This window comes from Siphateles boraxobius, unplaced genomic scaffold (assembly GCF_051911475.1).
Source record: "Siphateles boraxobius isolate OS27281-9 unplaced genomic scaffold, OSU_SipBor_1 192, whole genome shotgun sequence".
Lineage (NCBI taxonomy): Eukaryota > Metazoa > Chordata > Actinopteri > Cypriniformes > Leuciscidae > Siphateles > Siphateles boraxobius.
The window spans coordinates 480,506-495,000 of record NW_027508802.1 but is presented as its reverse complement, the minus strand read 5'-3'; the positions used below and the strand labels follow the sequence as shown (position 1 = coordinate 495,000).

The 14,495-nt window shown below is 41.2% G+C and overlaps 1 protein-coding gene across 1 annotated transcript in view; it reads left to right on the top strand.

The window, feature by feature from the left end:
- Window positions 1-14,495, top strand: part of lhfpl2a (LHFPL tetraspan subfamily member 2a) — a 33,793-nt gene that overhangs the window by 12,582 nt on the left and 6,716 nt on the right. The window contains exon 2 of the mRNA XM_077235466.1: window positions 4,738-5,329. Within this exon, the coding sequence (XP_077091581.1) occupies window positions 4,912-5,329 (418 nt within the window). The 5' untranslated portion in view covers window positions 4,738-4,911. The remainder of the gene's footprint in view (window positions 1-4,737; window positions 5,330-14,495) is intronic.

Below are 14,495 nucleotides of genomic sequence, written 5' to 3'. Positions count from 1 at the left end.
CCACGCTAAAGTGTGTGTGTGTGTGTGTGTGTGTCTCTCTCAGGTCCTGTACCCTTGTGTGTGAGAGTGTGTATTTCTCTCTCAGGTACTGTGTGTGTGTGTGTGTGTGTGTGTGTGTGTGTGTGTGTGTGTGTGTGTGTGTGTGTGTGTGTGCGTGTGTGCGTGTGTGCGTGTGTGCGTGTGTGCGTGTGTGCGAGTGTGTGTGTGTACGTGTGTACGTGTGTACGTGTGTGCGTGTGTACGTGTGTGCGTGTGTGCGTGTGTGCGTGTGTGTGTGTGTGTGTGTGTGTGTGTGTGTGTGAGTGAGTGACGCTCCTGGAATCTTGGAGTCGTCCGTGGGATTGGATGACATCACTGTGTGACTGTTGTTGTGATGTTATGAACGAGTGTGTTTTCCTGCGTTTATTCACTGGATGTTTTATTAGCCAATAATCCGCTCAGGGAAGAGTTGCTCATAGTTTGATCCCATGTGTTCTGGTGTGTGTGTGTGTGTGTGTGTCATGAATATGATCTCACTGAACACACACGTTTGCATGAGGGCTGTTTTTCCATGATCTGGGCCGTCCGGATCACCGTGGCTCCAGATCTGCAGGAACGGCTTTCAATTACAGTTCATTTCGTTAATAAAATCTGTGACGGAAAATGTTGATCGATGACTTTTTTTCATCAGAAAGCAAAAATCACACACTATTTTAAACATAAATATTTGATATATGAGATGGTTTGTGTGTGTTTATGCAAATTAGTATCCTCAGACATTCATTAATTTTAGAACGAGGCTTAGAACAGATTCACATGCATGTGTCGTGAATGAGAGGAGTTTATGCGTATGAATACAATAAATCAGTCAGTTATTAGTGAATGAGACTGCATGTCCTGGTTTAGCTCTTCTATAACTCCTGGTTGTCCAGTGATCTCTCGTCTCAGCCGTTCTCATGTGTGTTTCGGCAGGGGCGAAACGGTCAATGTTCACAACGTATCAAACACTTACGGGTGTGGCCTTATCACTGGAGTTCTGACACATGACATGATCATGTGATCTCTCCTGACCGCATCATCACATTCATCCGATCTTACATTGTTCTGTTTTATGATCAGATGATGGGATGGTGAACTTCCACACTGAGAGCGCTTAGACAGCAGAACTTCATCTGTTGCTGCCAGACTGTGTGTTATTAGGCTTGTTTGAGATGCGCCTTGCCTCGCCTGAAGTGTAGTCGAGAGTAGCGGCTGCGGTGAGAGGAGGTGTGAAGAAAGCGCAGGCAAGCCGGACAGTTCTCGCTTCTCGCAGTGGATCTGACTCCTGCGAGATCAATGATGGATATCGCGGGACTCACGCTCGTGCACAGTGTTGCTAATAAACTGGATGTAATTTAAGTTCTGTTGCTTTTATATGAAAATAAATATAATGAACAAGACACCCAAAGTACTTACTATTTAATTCCATTCCAAATAAGTGTTTATCAATATTTTTTTCTTTAATACAGACATAGGCTATGTGTTTTTTTGTTTTTATAATAAAATGACATTGCATAACCCATAGAGATCGCACTGTCCGAGAGTTTGCGAATATTTACACATAACATATAAAACATGATATCTGAGTTTTAAAATCAAACATTTAAAAAGAGAACAATACATCACGGTTGTTTAAACCAATCAACATTAAGCTGTGACGTCAGCAAGTCGTTTCCCATCATGCTTTTGATCAGCGCAGTCGGTGGAGAGCAACTGCGAGCGACTGCAGAATCCGACACTTGCGCTCGCGAGAGCTTTTTGACACACGTCAGCATGACATCAGATTAAGGCGGACCGCACTCGGACACATTTCTAACCGGCATGCATTACGCGTTGATCACCGGTGATCGGTTCTGCGCAGATTTTGCTCATCTCAAACAAGCCTATTGTAACCCAGAATCAGGCTGGGGGCGGACCCTATAGGGGGCGGATTCTTAGGGGCGGGTCAGAGGAGATGACATCACTGGAGCAGATGAAGCCTGTAGGGGGAGGAGCCTGTAGGGGGCGGGGTCAGAGCAGATGACGTCACTGGAGCAGATGGAGCCTGCAGGGGGAGGAGCCTGTAGGGGGCGGGGTCAGAGGAGATGACGGCACTGGAGCAGATGTAGCCTGTAGGGGGAGGAGCCTGTAGGGGGTGGGGTCAGAGGAGATGACATCACTAGAGCAGATGGAGCCTGTAGGGGAGGAACCTGTAGGGGGCGGGGTAAGAGGAGATGATGTCACTAGAGCAGATGGAGCCTGTAGGGGGAGGAGCCTGTAGGGGGCGGGGTCAGAGAAGATGACGTCACTAGAGCAGATGGAGGCTGTAGGGGGAGGAGTGTGTAGGGGGCGGGGTCAGAGGAGATGACATCACTAGAGCAGATGGAGTCTGTAGGGGGAGGAGTGTGTAGTGGGCGGGGTCAGAGGAGATGACATCACTAGAGCAGATGGAGCCTGTAGGGGGAGGAGCCTGTAGGGGGCGGGGTCAGAGGAGATGACGTCACTGGAGCAGATGGAGCCTGTAGGGGGAGGAGCCTGTAGGGGGCGGGTCAGAGAAGATGACGTCACTAGAGCAGATGGAGCCTGTAGGAGGAGGAGTGTGTAGGGGTGGGGTCAGAGGAGATGACGTCACTGGAGCAGATGGAGCCTGTAGGGGGAGGAGCCTGTAGGGGGCGGGGTCAGAAAAGATGATGTCACTAGAGCAGATGGAGCCTGTAAAGGGAGGAGCCTGTAGGGGCGGGGTCAGAGAAGATGACGTCACTAGAGCAGATGGTCATTCAGACTGTGGAGTGAATGAGACGAGACGCTGGGATTGAGTTCATATGACTTCAGTTTATCAGAGGTACTTATCTGTGTGTGTGTGTGTGAGTGTGAGAGTAAGAGAGAAAGAGAGAGCAAGTGTGTGTCAGAGTGAGTGAGTGAGTGTGTGTGTGTCTGTGTGAGAGAGAGAGTGTGTGTGTGTGTGTGTGTGTGTGTGTGTGTGTGTGTTTTGAACTGTCTCTGTCTTTCTCTGGACTTTTGTTATGAAGAGTTCAGGATATATAAAGCTGATCTCTCTCTCACGCACACACACACACACACTCACTCCAGTGAGGTTTTTATCACTCATCAGACTGCAGAGTTCATAGGTCAAGGCTTTTCAGAAGGTCATGTGATCTGAGCATTTGGTTTCAATTTCTCGTTTCTGTGTTTTGGAGACACAGAGGTCTAATGTTTATACCTTGCATGGAGCCGTTGTGTGAGAGTGTGTGTGTGTGAGAGAGAATGTGTGTGTGTGTATAAGGACCGTTTACTCCAAGGACAATAGCTATAACGATATTGTAAAATTGTTATAAATGTAAAACTAGTGAAATCCTCAACACGACTATAACAGTAATGACATCAATATCATTGGAATCACTTTCAGAGTGATTTAAAAACAGCCAATCAGAATCCATCCTGCTTTAAAGAGCATTTACAGCAACAAAACTAGCATAATAAACAGAACAATATCGTCCGCTGATGTGAACGAGAATACGGTTATTATTATAGTAACTGTTCTTGGTGTGAACGGGCCTTAATTCATATATTTTTATGAGCTGAGCACATATGAGCATTATATCGGTTTCCAGAAGAAAATATCGTCACAGTCCAGCTTAAGTCAGATCAGTGATGGTTCATTTTTGTTGTAAAAAAAGTTATTCATTTAGTTAATTTATATATATACGTATAGCGGCTCTGGAGAAAGAGCAGATTTGTTGAGGAGACGTGACTGTGAGTTAGACGTGTGTCGATTACGGATTATTGCTGATTAACTGCAAATGTTGCTCTGGTTTAAAGTTGTGCTGCTGATGATGATACGACTCCTCAGAAAACTGGTTCGCTCTTCATCATGTTGCTTTGCTCTGGTCTTGTGTTGCTGTCGGCACTCGGGCTGGTTAACCCATGACATCACCCACATGTGTTTGTGTTTGAGTTTAGTCAGAAGAACACAAACACTGATGACAATCACAGCGATCTCCTGTTTCTCAGTCCAGTTTTTAACCCTCTGCTGTTCTTTGCTTGTTGCTCAAAAATTACAGAATTAGTTTTTTTTGTCAATGAAATGTATTTTCAGTATTTTAGTTTGATAATGTTGTTCATATGTTGTTTTATGTTATTTTTTTATACTAAATTATATTTACGCTGTATTTGTAATCCATTTATTGACTTTTTGAGCATAGACCTGATAATTAAGTTTCCAGCTGAAACTGTGGTAAATCTTGAATGCTTTAAAGCACAGACTGAAGTTTGATCTCTTTTCAAAGACGACACTTGGCAGATTATTGCTGAACTGAACTTAAAAAAGTAACAGAATTTTACATGTATTGTTATGAAAAATGCACCAAAATACTATATTCAATTTTTATATGAAATATATATTTTCAAAATCACATTTTACTCTAAAACTGCAATTTAAGCAAAGTCATAAATGTAAAGCAGTTGTGCTCCACATGTGAGCTGATATCTCAGTAAATGAGCGTTCAGTGAGATGTTGTCCGCCTGCAGTTCCAAACGCTTCCACTAGAGGAAACTCTCATTCATTTACAATGCGCTCGTTTTTTGGTGTTTGTGTTCACATTGCAAATGCCAAAACCTTTACCAAGTTTCGTATGAAAGTAAAAAATTCAAGAAAAAACAAAACATAAACTTTTTCCGACCGAAGAACACAATTCAAACATGTTTTTAACTGCTATGTTTATGTTTCCTCTCTTCCTATAGTTGTGTTTCTGATGCTCAAACCCCCGCATTAAGATGTAGAATCCACACGAGGAGGAGTAAGAAGAAGAAGAGAGACAGAACGAGGAAGAAACTCCGACACACACGAAGAAAACGAGAGCCGTTTCACCTGTCAGAAACCCCACGGTGACCTTTGACCTTATCCACCCCCGCACCATGTGTCACGTGATCGTGACGTGCCGCTCGATGCTCTGGACGCTGCTTAGCATTGTAGCGGCGTTCAGCGAGCTCATCGCGTTCATGAGCACCGATTGGCTGGTGGGGTTCCCGCGCGCGCCGGACGCCGTGTTCTCGGGTGTTCACGGGTCGACGGGCGAGGCGTATCGGCCCACGCTGGGCATCTACGGGCGCTGTCTACGCCTGCCACACCTGCGCCGCGGCGTTCTGTGCGGCCCGTACGCCGCTAGCTTCGCGGAGATCGCCAGCGGGTTCTGGAAGGCCACCGCCATCTTCCTAGCGGCGGGAATCCTGATGCTGTGCGCCGTGGCCTTCATATCCGTCTTCACCATGTGCTTCCAGAGCATCATGAAGAAGAGCATCTTTAACGTGTGCGGACTCCTGCAGGCCATCGCCGGTGAGACACACACACACACACTGTATTTCACCGCGGTAAAGGAGCGATAACAATAGTTCACCCAAAAATGAAAATTAGTCCATGCTTGACTTGAGTCATACTAGGTGTGACATTTTTCTTTCAGAATTTTTTTTTATCTGTCCATCATAAAAGTGCATCTATCATCATAAAAGTGCATCTGTCCATCATAAAAGTGCATTTATCATCATAAAAGTGCATCTGTCCATCATAAAAGTGCATTTATCATCATAAAAGTGCATCTGTCCATCATAAAAGTGCATCTATCCATCATAAAAGTGCATCTATCCATCATAAAAGTGCATCTATTTATCATAAAAGTGCATCTGTCCATCATAAAAGTGCATTTATCATCATAAAAGTGCATCTGTCCATCATAAAAGTGCATCTATCCATCATTAAAGTGCATTTATTATCATAAAAGTGCATCCATCATATAAGTGCATCTCTCCATCATAAAAGTGCATCTGTCCATCATAAAAGTGCATCTATCCATCATAAAAGTGCATCTGTCCATCATAAAAGTGCATCTGTCCATCATAAAAGTGCATCTGTCCATCATAAAAAAGCAAATATCAATCATAAAATCGCATATATCAATCATAAAAGTGCATCTGTCCATCATAAAAGTGCATCTATCCATCATAAAAGTGCATCTATCCATCATAAAAGTGCATTTGTCCATCATAAAAGTGCATATCCATCATAAAAGTGCATCTGTCCATCATAAAAGTGCATCTATCCATCATAAAAAAGCAAATATCAATCATAAAATCGCATATATCAATCATAAAAAGTGCATCTGTCCATCATGAAAAAGCAAATATCAATCATAAAAGGGCATCTGTCCATCATAAAAGTGCATCTGTCCATCATAAAAGTGCATCTATCCATCATAAAAGTGCATATCCATCATAAAAGTGCATCTGTCCATCATAAAAGTGCATCTATCCATCATAAAAAAGCAAATATCAATCATAAAATCGCATATATCAATCATAAAAGTGCATCTGTCCATCATAAAAGTGCATCTATCCATCATGAAAAAGCAAATATCAATCATAAAATCGCATATATCCATCATAAAAGTGCATCCGTCCATCATAAAAGTGCATCTGTCCATCATAAAAGTGCATCTTTCCATCATAAAAGTGCATCTGTCCATCATAAAAGTGCATCTATCCATCATAAAAGTGCATCTATCCATCATAAAAGTGCATCTATCCATCATAAAAGTGCATCTTTCCATCATAAAAGTGCATCTATCCATCATAAAAGTGCATCTATCCATCATAAAAGTGCATCTATCCATCATAAAAGTGCATCCGTCCATCATAAAAGTGCATCCGTCCATCATAAAAGTGCATCTATCCATCATAAAAGTGCATCTGTCCATCATAAAAGTGCATCTGTCCATCATAAAAGTGCATCCGTCCATCATAAAAGTGCATCCGTCCATCATAAAAGTGCATCCGTCCATCATAAAAGTGCATCCGTCCATCATAAAAGTGCATCTATCCATCATAAAAGTGCATCTGTCCATCATAAAAGTGCATCTGTCCATCATAAAAGTGCATCCGTCCATCATAAAAGTGCATCCGTCCATCATAAAAGTGCATCTATCCATCATAAAAGTGCATCTATCCATCATAAAAGTGCATCTATCCATCATAAAAGTGCATCTATCCATCATAAAAGTGCATCTATCCATCATAAAAGTGCATCCATCCATCATAAAAGTGCATCCGTCCATCATAAAAGTGCATCTATCCATCATAAAAGTGCATCTATCCATCATAAAAGTGCATCCGTCCATCATAAAAGTGCATCTATCCATCATAAAAGTGCATCTATCCATCATAAAAGTGCATCTGTCCATCATAAAAGTGCATCCGTCCATCATAAAAGTGCATCCGTCCATCATAAAAGTGCATCTATCCATCATAAAAGTGCATCTATCCATCATAAAAGTGCATCTATCAATCATAAAAGTGCATCTGTCCATCATAAAAGTGCATCTGTCCATCATAAAAGTGCATCTATCATCATAAAAAAGCAAATATCAATCATAAAATCGCATGTATCAATCATAAAAGTGCATCTATCCATCATAAAAGTGCATCTGTCCATCATAAAAGTGCATCTGTCCATCATAAAAGTGCATCTATCAATCATAAAAGTGCATCTGTCCATCATAAAAGTGCATCTGTCCATCATAAAAGTGCATCTATCATCATAAAAAAGCAAATATCAATCATAAAATCGCATGTATCAATCATAAAAGTGCATCTATCCATCATAAAAGCGCATCTATCCATCATAAAAGTGCATCTATCCATCATAAAAGTGCATCTGTCCATCATAAAAGTGAATATATCAATCATAAAAGTGCATCTATCCATCATAAAAGTGCATCCGTCCATCATAAAAGTGCATCTATCCATCATAAAAAAGCAAATATCAATCATAAAATCGCATGTATCAATCATAAAAGTGCATCTATCCATCATAAAAGCGCATCTATCCATCATAAAAGTGCATCTATCCATCATAAAAGTGCATCTGTCCATCATAAAAGTGCATCTGTCCATCATAAAAGTGAATATATCAATCATAAAAGTGCATCCGTCCATCATAAAAGTGCATCCGTCCATCATAAAAGTGCATCTATCCATCATAAAAGTGCATCTATCAATCATAAAAGTGCATCTGTCCATCATAAAAGTGCATCTGTCCATCATAAAAGTGCATCTATCATCATAAAAAAGCAAATATCAATCATAAAATCGCATGTATCAATCATAAAAGTGCATCTATCCATCATAAAAGTGCATCTGTCCATCATAAAAGTGCATCTGTCCATCATAAAAGTGCATCTATCAATCATAAAAGTGCATCTGTCCATCATAAAAGTGCATCTATCATCATAAAAAAGCAAATATCAATCATAAAATCGCATGTATCAATCATAAAAGTGCATCTATCCATCATAAAAGCGCATCTATCCATCATAAAAGTGCATCTATCCATCATAAAAGTGAATATATCAATCATAAAAGTGCATCTATCCATCATAAAAGTGCATCCGTCCATCATAAAAGTGCATCTATCCATCATAAAAGTGCATCTGTCCATCATAAAAGTGCATCTGTCCATCATAAAAGTGCATCTGTCCATCATAAAAGTGCATCTGTCCATCATAAAAGTGAATATATCAATCATAAAAGTGCATCTATCCATCATAAAAGTGCATCCGTCCATCATAAAAGTGCATCTATCCATCATAAAAGTGCATCTGTCCATCATAAAAGTGCATCTGTCCATCATAAAAGTGCATCTGTCCATCATAAAAGTGAATATATCAATCATAAAAGTGCATCTATCCATCATAAAAGTGCATCCGTCCATCATAAAAGTGCATCTATCCATCATAAAAGTGCATCCGTCCATCATAAAAGTGCATCTGTCCATCATAAAAGTGCATCCGTCCATCATAAAAGTGCATCTATCCATCATAAAAAAGCAAATATCAATCATAAAATCACATATATCAATCATAAAAGTGCATCTGTCCATCATAAAAGTGCATCTGTCCATCATAAAAGTGCATCTATCCATCATAAAAGTGCATCCGTCCATCATAAAAGTGCATCTATCCATCATAAAAAAGCAAATATCAATCATAAAATCACATATATCAATCATAAAAGTGCATCTGTCCATCATAAAAGTGCATCTGTCCATCATAAAAGTGCATCTGTCCATCATAAAAGTCTCTGCTATAACATTATCTGTTCATAATATTGGTATCGAAAAAAAGTATCGTTCAGGAACCGGTATCAAAGTCATCGGTATCGGTATTGAACATTTTTGAACGATACCCAACACACGGCACTAGGCATGGATGGTTGCTAGGGCGTTGCTATGTGGTTGCTAGGGTAGTCTGGTGGTTGCTAGGGTGTTGTTAAGCAGTTGATTGGGTGTTCTCTGAGTTCTTGAATAGTTTGAGTGTAGGACATTCACGGTCTGTGATTGTATGTGTGTGTGTGTGGGGAACAGGTCACATGGGATGATGAGATCACCTCATCTGTTTTCCAGACGATTCTGCTGATGTGTGAGTCAGTCTGACCTCTGACCCTGAGCAGAGTGAGGGCTGATGGGTAATTGAGGGATTTCAGCATGATGACATCATGTAGCTGACGCTGGGCGGGGAGCGAAACCTGAGTTCTGAGAAGTTTGTTTTATTTCTCAAAAAATTCCTAAGAGGTTCTCAAACATTTCCTCCAGAACACGATATCGACTGGCTTCAGTGTTTCTGATTGTTCTGAGGTCTCGGGTTTTTGTGCTTCCTGCAGATCACGTAATAATCATAATAAATCTGCAGTATTTTCATCATAACTAGAGTTGTGCTGTAATGCTTAATATGATAGTCATATATGATGCTGTATCTTGTCAGGAATTAAAATTCTTCTTTTGTTTGGTCTTTAGAGCAATATTAGGGAAAAAAGACATAAATATTCGTAGATGTTTTTGGAAATATTAAATATTCTTAACTTCTCTAATTAAAGAATAAGCCGTTAGCCTCGTCCTGAAAGTGCAGTTGCGCTGGTCTTTCTCCTCTATAGTGTCGAATATCCGGGAAACGCTTCAGGAACAAGAACACATGTGGGCGGGGCTTGATTGTGTCCGTGGGGATTTGATTGGATGATGGGATGGTTGTGGTTTGCTATTGGTGGATTAGAGAAGGGAAGACATGTAGATGTTTCTTCACCCGCGACCCCTTAAACCTGCAAGGTCAGAGGTCAGGAGGATGATCTGAGTGGAACACGGGCTGGTTCTGACAGAGATTCACAAATACAGTGTGTGTTTGTCTTTGTGTGTGTGTGTTTGTGTGTGTGTGTGTGCAGGGGCGTAGCAGCCATTTTAAAAGGGGATGGGGACAACGGTCAGGTGATATGGCCTTCTGCGTGATGATTGGACGGTCTGTTGTGAATGGAGGAGTGGGCGGGGCTGGACTCTGGGCTTCTGCGTGATGATTGGACGGTCTGTCGAAAGACTGCGTCTGCTTTTCATTGACAGCAGGTTTTGTACTAAACAAAGTCACTGACGCGGAAGCTATTCGAGATCAGTCCCATCGCGGATTGTGCAAGTGTAGTCGAAACACAAACTGCTGTAACCTATTTCTTGGTATTTGCTTGGTGTAATTGCTAGCCAAGTTTCATCATACATTTCACACAATTATACACCACAGTCCTTGTTTCAGTTTAACTTAATTCCCACATTTCCTCCGTCGAGTTTAATATCTCTTTTTTTGATCGTTTGTTCATTCATTCATTAATACAGCTTCCCCTCTTTGAAAGACCAGCAGCCGCCACTGGTGTAAACGTGATTGACATAACGTGAGGTCGTATTTATTTTTTAATGTGCAAAAATTTTGGACGCAAATTTCAGACTCGGTGTGTTACAGTGTGTGTTTGAAAAAGGGACGTAATCGTCCTCTGCTTATTTCTGGGTGCACTTTACCCCAGACCGCCCAGAAATCACGAGAGCATCAGGAGATTCGAAGCTCATGGCAGACGCGCCCAACTCAGGATCGCCTTGTGATTGGCTGAATGTTAGTTCACTCAAATCTAAGTAACAAATCAGAGAACAGGCGGAAATATTGGCAGTGGGTCAAAAAAAGTGCTGGGAACAGATTAACATGTTTCTAACACCCTGTCTGTGTGTGATGGTCAGGTGTGTGTGTGTGTGTCTGTGTGTGATGGTTAGCAGTGTGTGATGGTCAGGTGTGTGTGTGTGTGTGTGTGTGTCTGTGTGTGATGGTTAGCAGTGTGTGATGGTCAGGTATGTGTGTGTGTGTGTCTGTGTGTGATGGTTAGCAGTGTGTGATGGTCAGGTGTGTGTGTGTGTCTGTGTGTGATGGTTAGCAGTGTGTGATGGTCAGGTGTGTGTGTGTGTGTCTGTGTGTGATGGTTAGCAGTGTGTGATGGTCAGGTGTTTGTGTGTGTGTGTGTCTGTGTGTGATGGTTAGCAGTGTGTGATGGTCAGGTGTGTGTGTGTGTGTGTGTCTGTGTGTGATGGTTAGCAGTGTGTGATGGTCAGGTGTGTGTGTGTGTGTGTGTCTGTGTGTGATGGTTAGCAGTGTGTGATGGTCAGGTGTGTGTGTGTGTGTCTGTGTGTGATGGTTAGCAGTGTGTGATGGTCAGGTGTGTGTGTGTGTCTGTGTGTGATGGTTAGCAGTGTGTGATGGTCAGGTGTGTGTGTGTGTGTGTCTGTGTGTGATGGTTAGCAGTGTGTGATGGTCAGGTGTGTGTGTGTGTGTGTCTGTGTGTGATGGTTAACAGTGTGTGATGGTCAGGTGTGTGTGTGTGTGTCTGTGTGTGATGGTCAGGTGTGTGTGTGTGTGTCTGTGTGTGATGGTCAGGTGTGTGTGTGTGTGTCTGTGTGTGATGGTTAACAGTGTGTGATGGTCAGGTGTGTGTGTGTGTGTCTGTGTGTGATGGTCAGGTGTGTGTGTGTGTATTTGCAGCTCTGAGACCTTCAGACCCTCAACAACATGTGGAAAGAATTTATGACCTACTTTCATTTCCTCTTATTATACTAAACACCACACACACACACACACACACTGTCACACACTCTCCCCCCCCCCCCCCCCACACACACACACACGTAAAGCTAGCCTTAAACAACACATTTGAACCGTGAACTGTGGTTGGTCGCTTCAGGTGTCAATCGGTCTCCTGTGTAGTGGGCGGCTCAGAACACACTGGGTAACTTCAGGCTAGTAGAGTTGACCTGGTTAACTAGCGGTGTTAATCAGTACTAGCTGGCTTTCCAATGGCGGATCTGATGAACTGACTGATGAATGATGATGAAACTTAGTTACTGTATCACATGCACACACGCACAGACACACACACACACACACACACACACACACTGCAAAAAAAGTCTGTCTTGTTTTCCAGCACAAATATTCAAAGATTCTTAAATCAATTTACTGGAGAAGCAAAATGACAAAACATTGTACGAATTCATTTGATTATCACCGTTTTTGATAATAAATTTGTAATAAATCATGAAAAAACTGAATCCAGGAAAATTAACATTTCTGAAAAAATGTGTGATTCTAAATTACTTTAAAAAATGAAACGATTTAGGAAAACTGATTTTATAGGGCCGTAGGTAGGGTTGGGTCTCGTTTGAATTTAACGATTCATACATTTCGATTTCAATAAGGTAAAAAAACAAAACAAACTTAGATATCATTCACGTTTAAAAATAAACAGTGTTTAGAGATTTTCAGGTTCAGAAACTGTAATCAAATGTAGAATAACACTGCAGTTTATAAATAAAATATACATTACAAATATAGTTATAAAGTTAATCAGTGAAGAACGAGTGATTATTCTCTGTGTCTTCTGTTGTGTGATTAGTGTTATTATAGAGCAGGAATATTAGTGCTGTCACTTTAAGAGCTGCACAGATCCAGTATACTGATACACACCAACACACACAAACAGAGGCCGTTTCTCAATATGCGTTCTTGTCTGTACTTGTGTTCTTGTGGACTTGTGAACGTCATCAGTCGCTGCCCAAGTACTGTTCCAATTCAAAGTTCACATCTAGCCAAGTCCAGTTCAAATCCCCGGATGTGTTCTTGATCCGCCCCTTTTACCCAGGATGCATCGAGAGGTGACTTGTGCGGACTTGAGACAGCCACATATTCCAGAACATCATCTCGCACCAACCAGCAAGCGTCAATAGCAGAAGAGAAAACCCGCGTAATATAAAAGTACTACTGTTATTGTTTCACGACATGTAATTGTAATAGTGTTTCAGGTGAGAATGTAGTTGTTTAAAGCTCAAATCTGTGGTTTGTTTATAAAGATAGCGCCTATTTGAAAATGTATCTGACGGTTTGGGATTTGTGAGATCCAGGCGATCACCGGGCGCTCAGCGCTCATTAACCCCGACTGGAACAGCTTTCCCTCGGCTAGTGCTTCTGATGTTTGCCGCTGGCTCTGATGTCTCTAGGCTAGTGGTTATATGAGATATAATATGCTTGTGTATAAATCGATCTTTGGTCTCATTAGGGCTGGACCCGGATATTCGAATTGAAAATGTGACATTCGAATATTCTTTTTTTTTTTTTGCACACCTGGCATCCCCCTCGAAACGGTTCTCATTCGCGCTTGAACATGTTTTACACTATAAAATCTGGTGAAATATAATACGTAACATATAACTTCGTTATATGTACTTAATAAATATATTTGCTTCTTCTTGGACTACTAAATGTGTTCCTGCAACGGGAGTATTCTCTGACTAGAGCGCAGAACAGCGGAGTTTGTATGGACAGAAGTGCATGAGCTTGTGTTTTGGGTTAAGCTGCGTTGCTTTGACATTGGGGAACATAGAATAATAGAAACAAAATGTATTATCCTTTTTACCCTTATCAATCTAAATTAATCTACAGCTAAATATAGGAGACTTTGAGATTTTACTGGGACGTCACGTTTATTTTTCGTTTTTCTTTATTTAAATTTCTTTTTCTTTATTTAAATTTCGTTTTTCTCTATTTAAATTTCGTTTTTATTTATTTAAATTTCGTTTTTATTTATTTAAATCTACCCTACTTTGTCAGTGAGAAAAATATTATAAGACTACCTTATTAAAAATATTGCTTAAGTTAGTAGACGTGTGCGTGTGTGTGTGTGTGTGTGTGTGTGTGTGTGTGTGTGTGTGTGTGTGTGTGTGTGTGTGTGTGTGTGTGTGTGTGTGTGTGTGTGTGTGTGTGTGTGTGTTTTATATCACTAGCGCAGTGTCCGTTCTCGGAGCATATAAGCCCTGCATGCGTGAGGCGCTCCGCTTCTTTATTTAAATCTACCCTACTTTGTCAGTAATTTGTTAGTGAGAAAAATAATAGATTACCTTATTAAAAATATTGCTTAAGTTAACAGACCTGTTTGTGTTTTATATCACTAGTGCAGTGTCCATTCTCGGAGCATATAAGCTCTGCTCGCGTGAGGCGCGCACATCCGGCTCGCGCTGTTCTGTAGTTTATTAAATTTTTATTAATTCTGAACGTGTTGCGTCTCGCCTGTCTATCTATATTGCACCAAATACGACACTGCACTCCCTT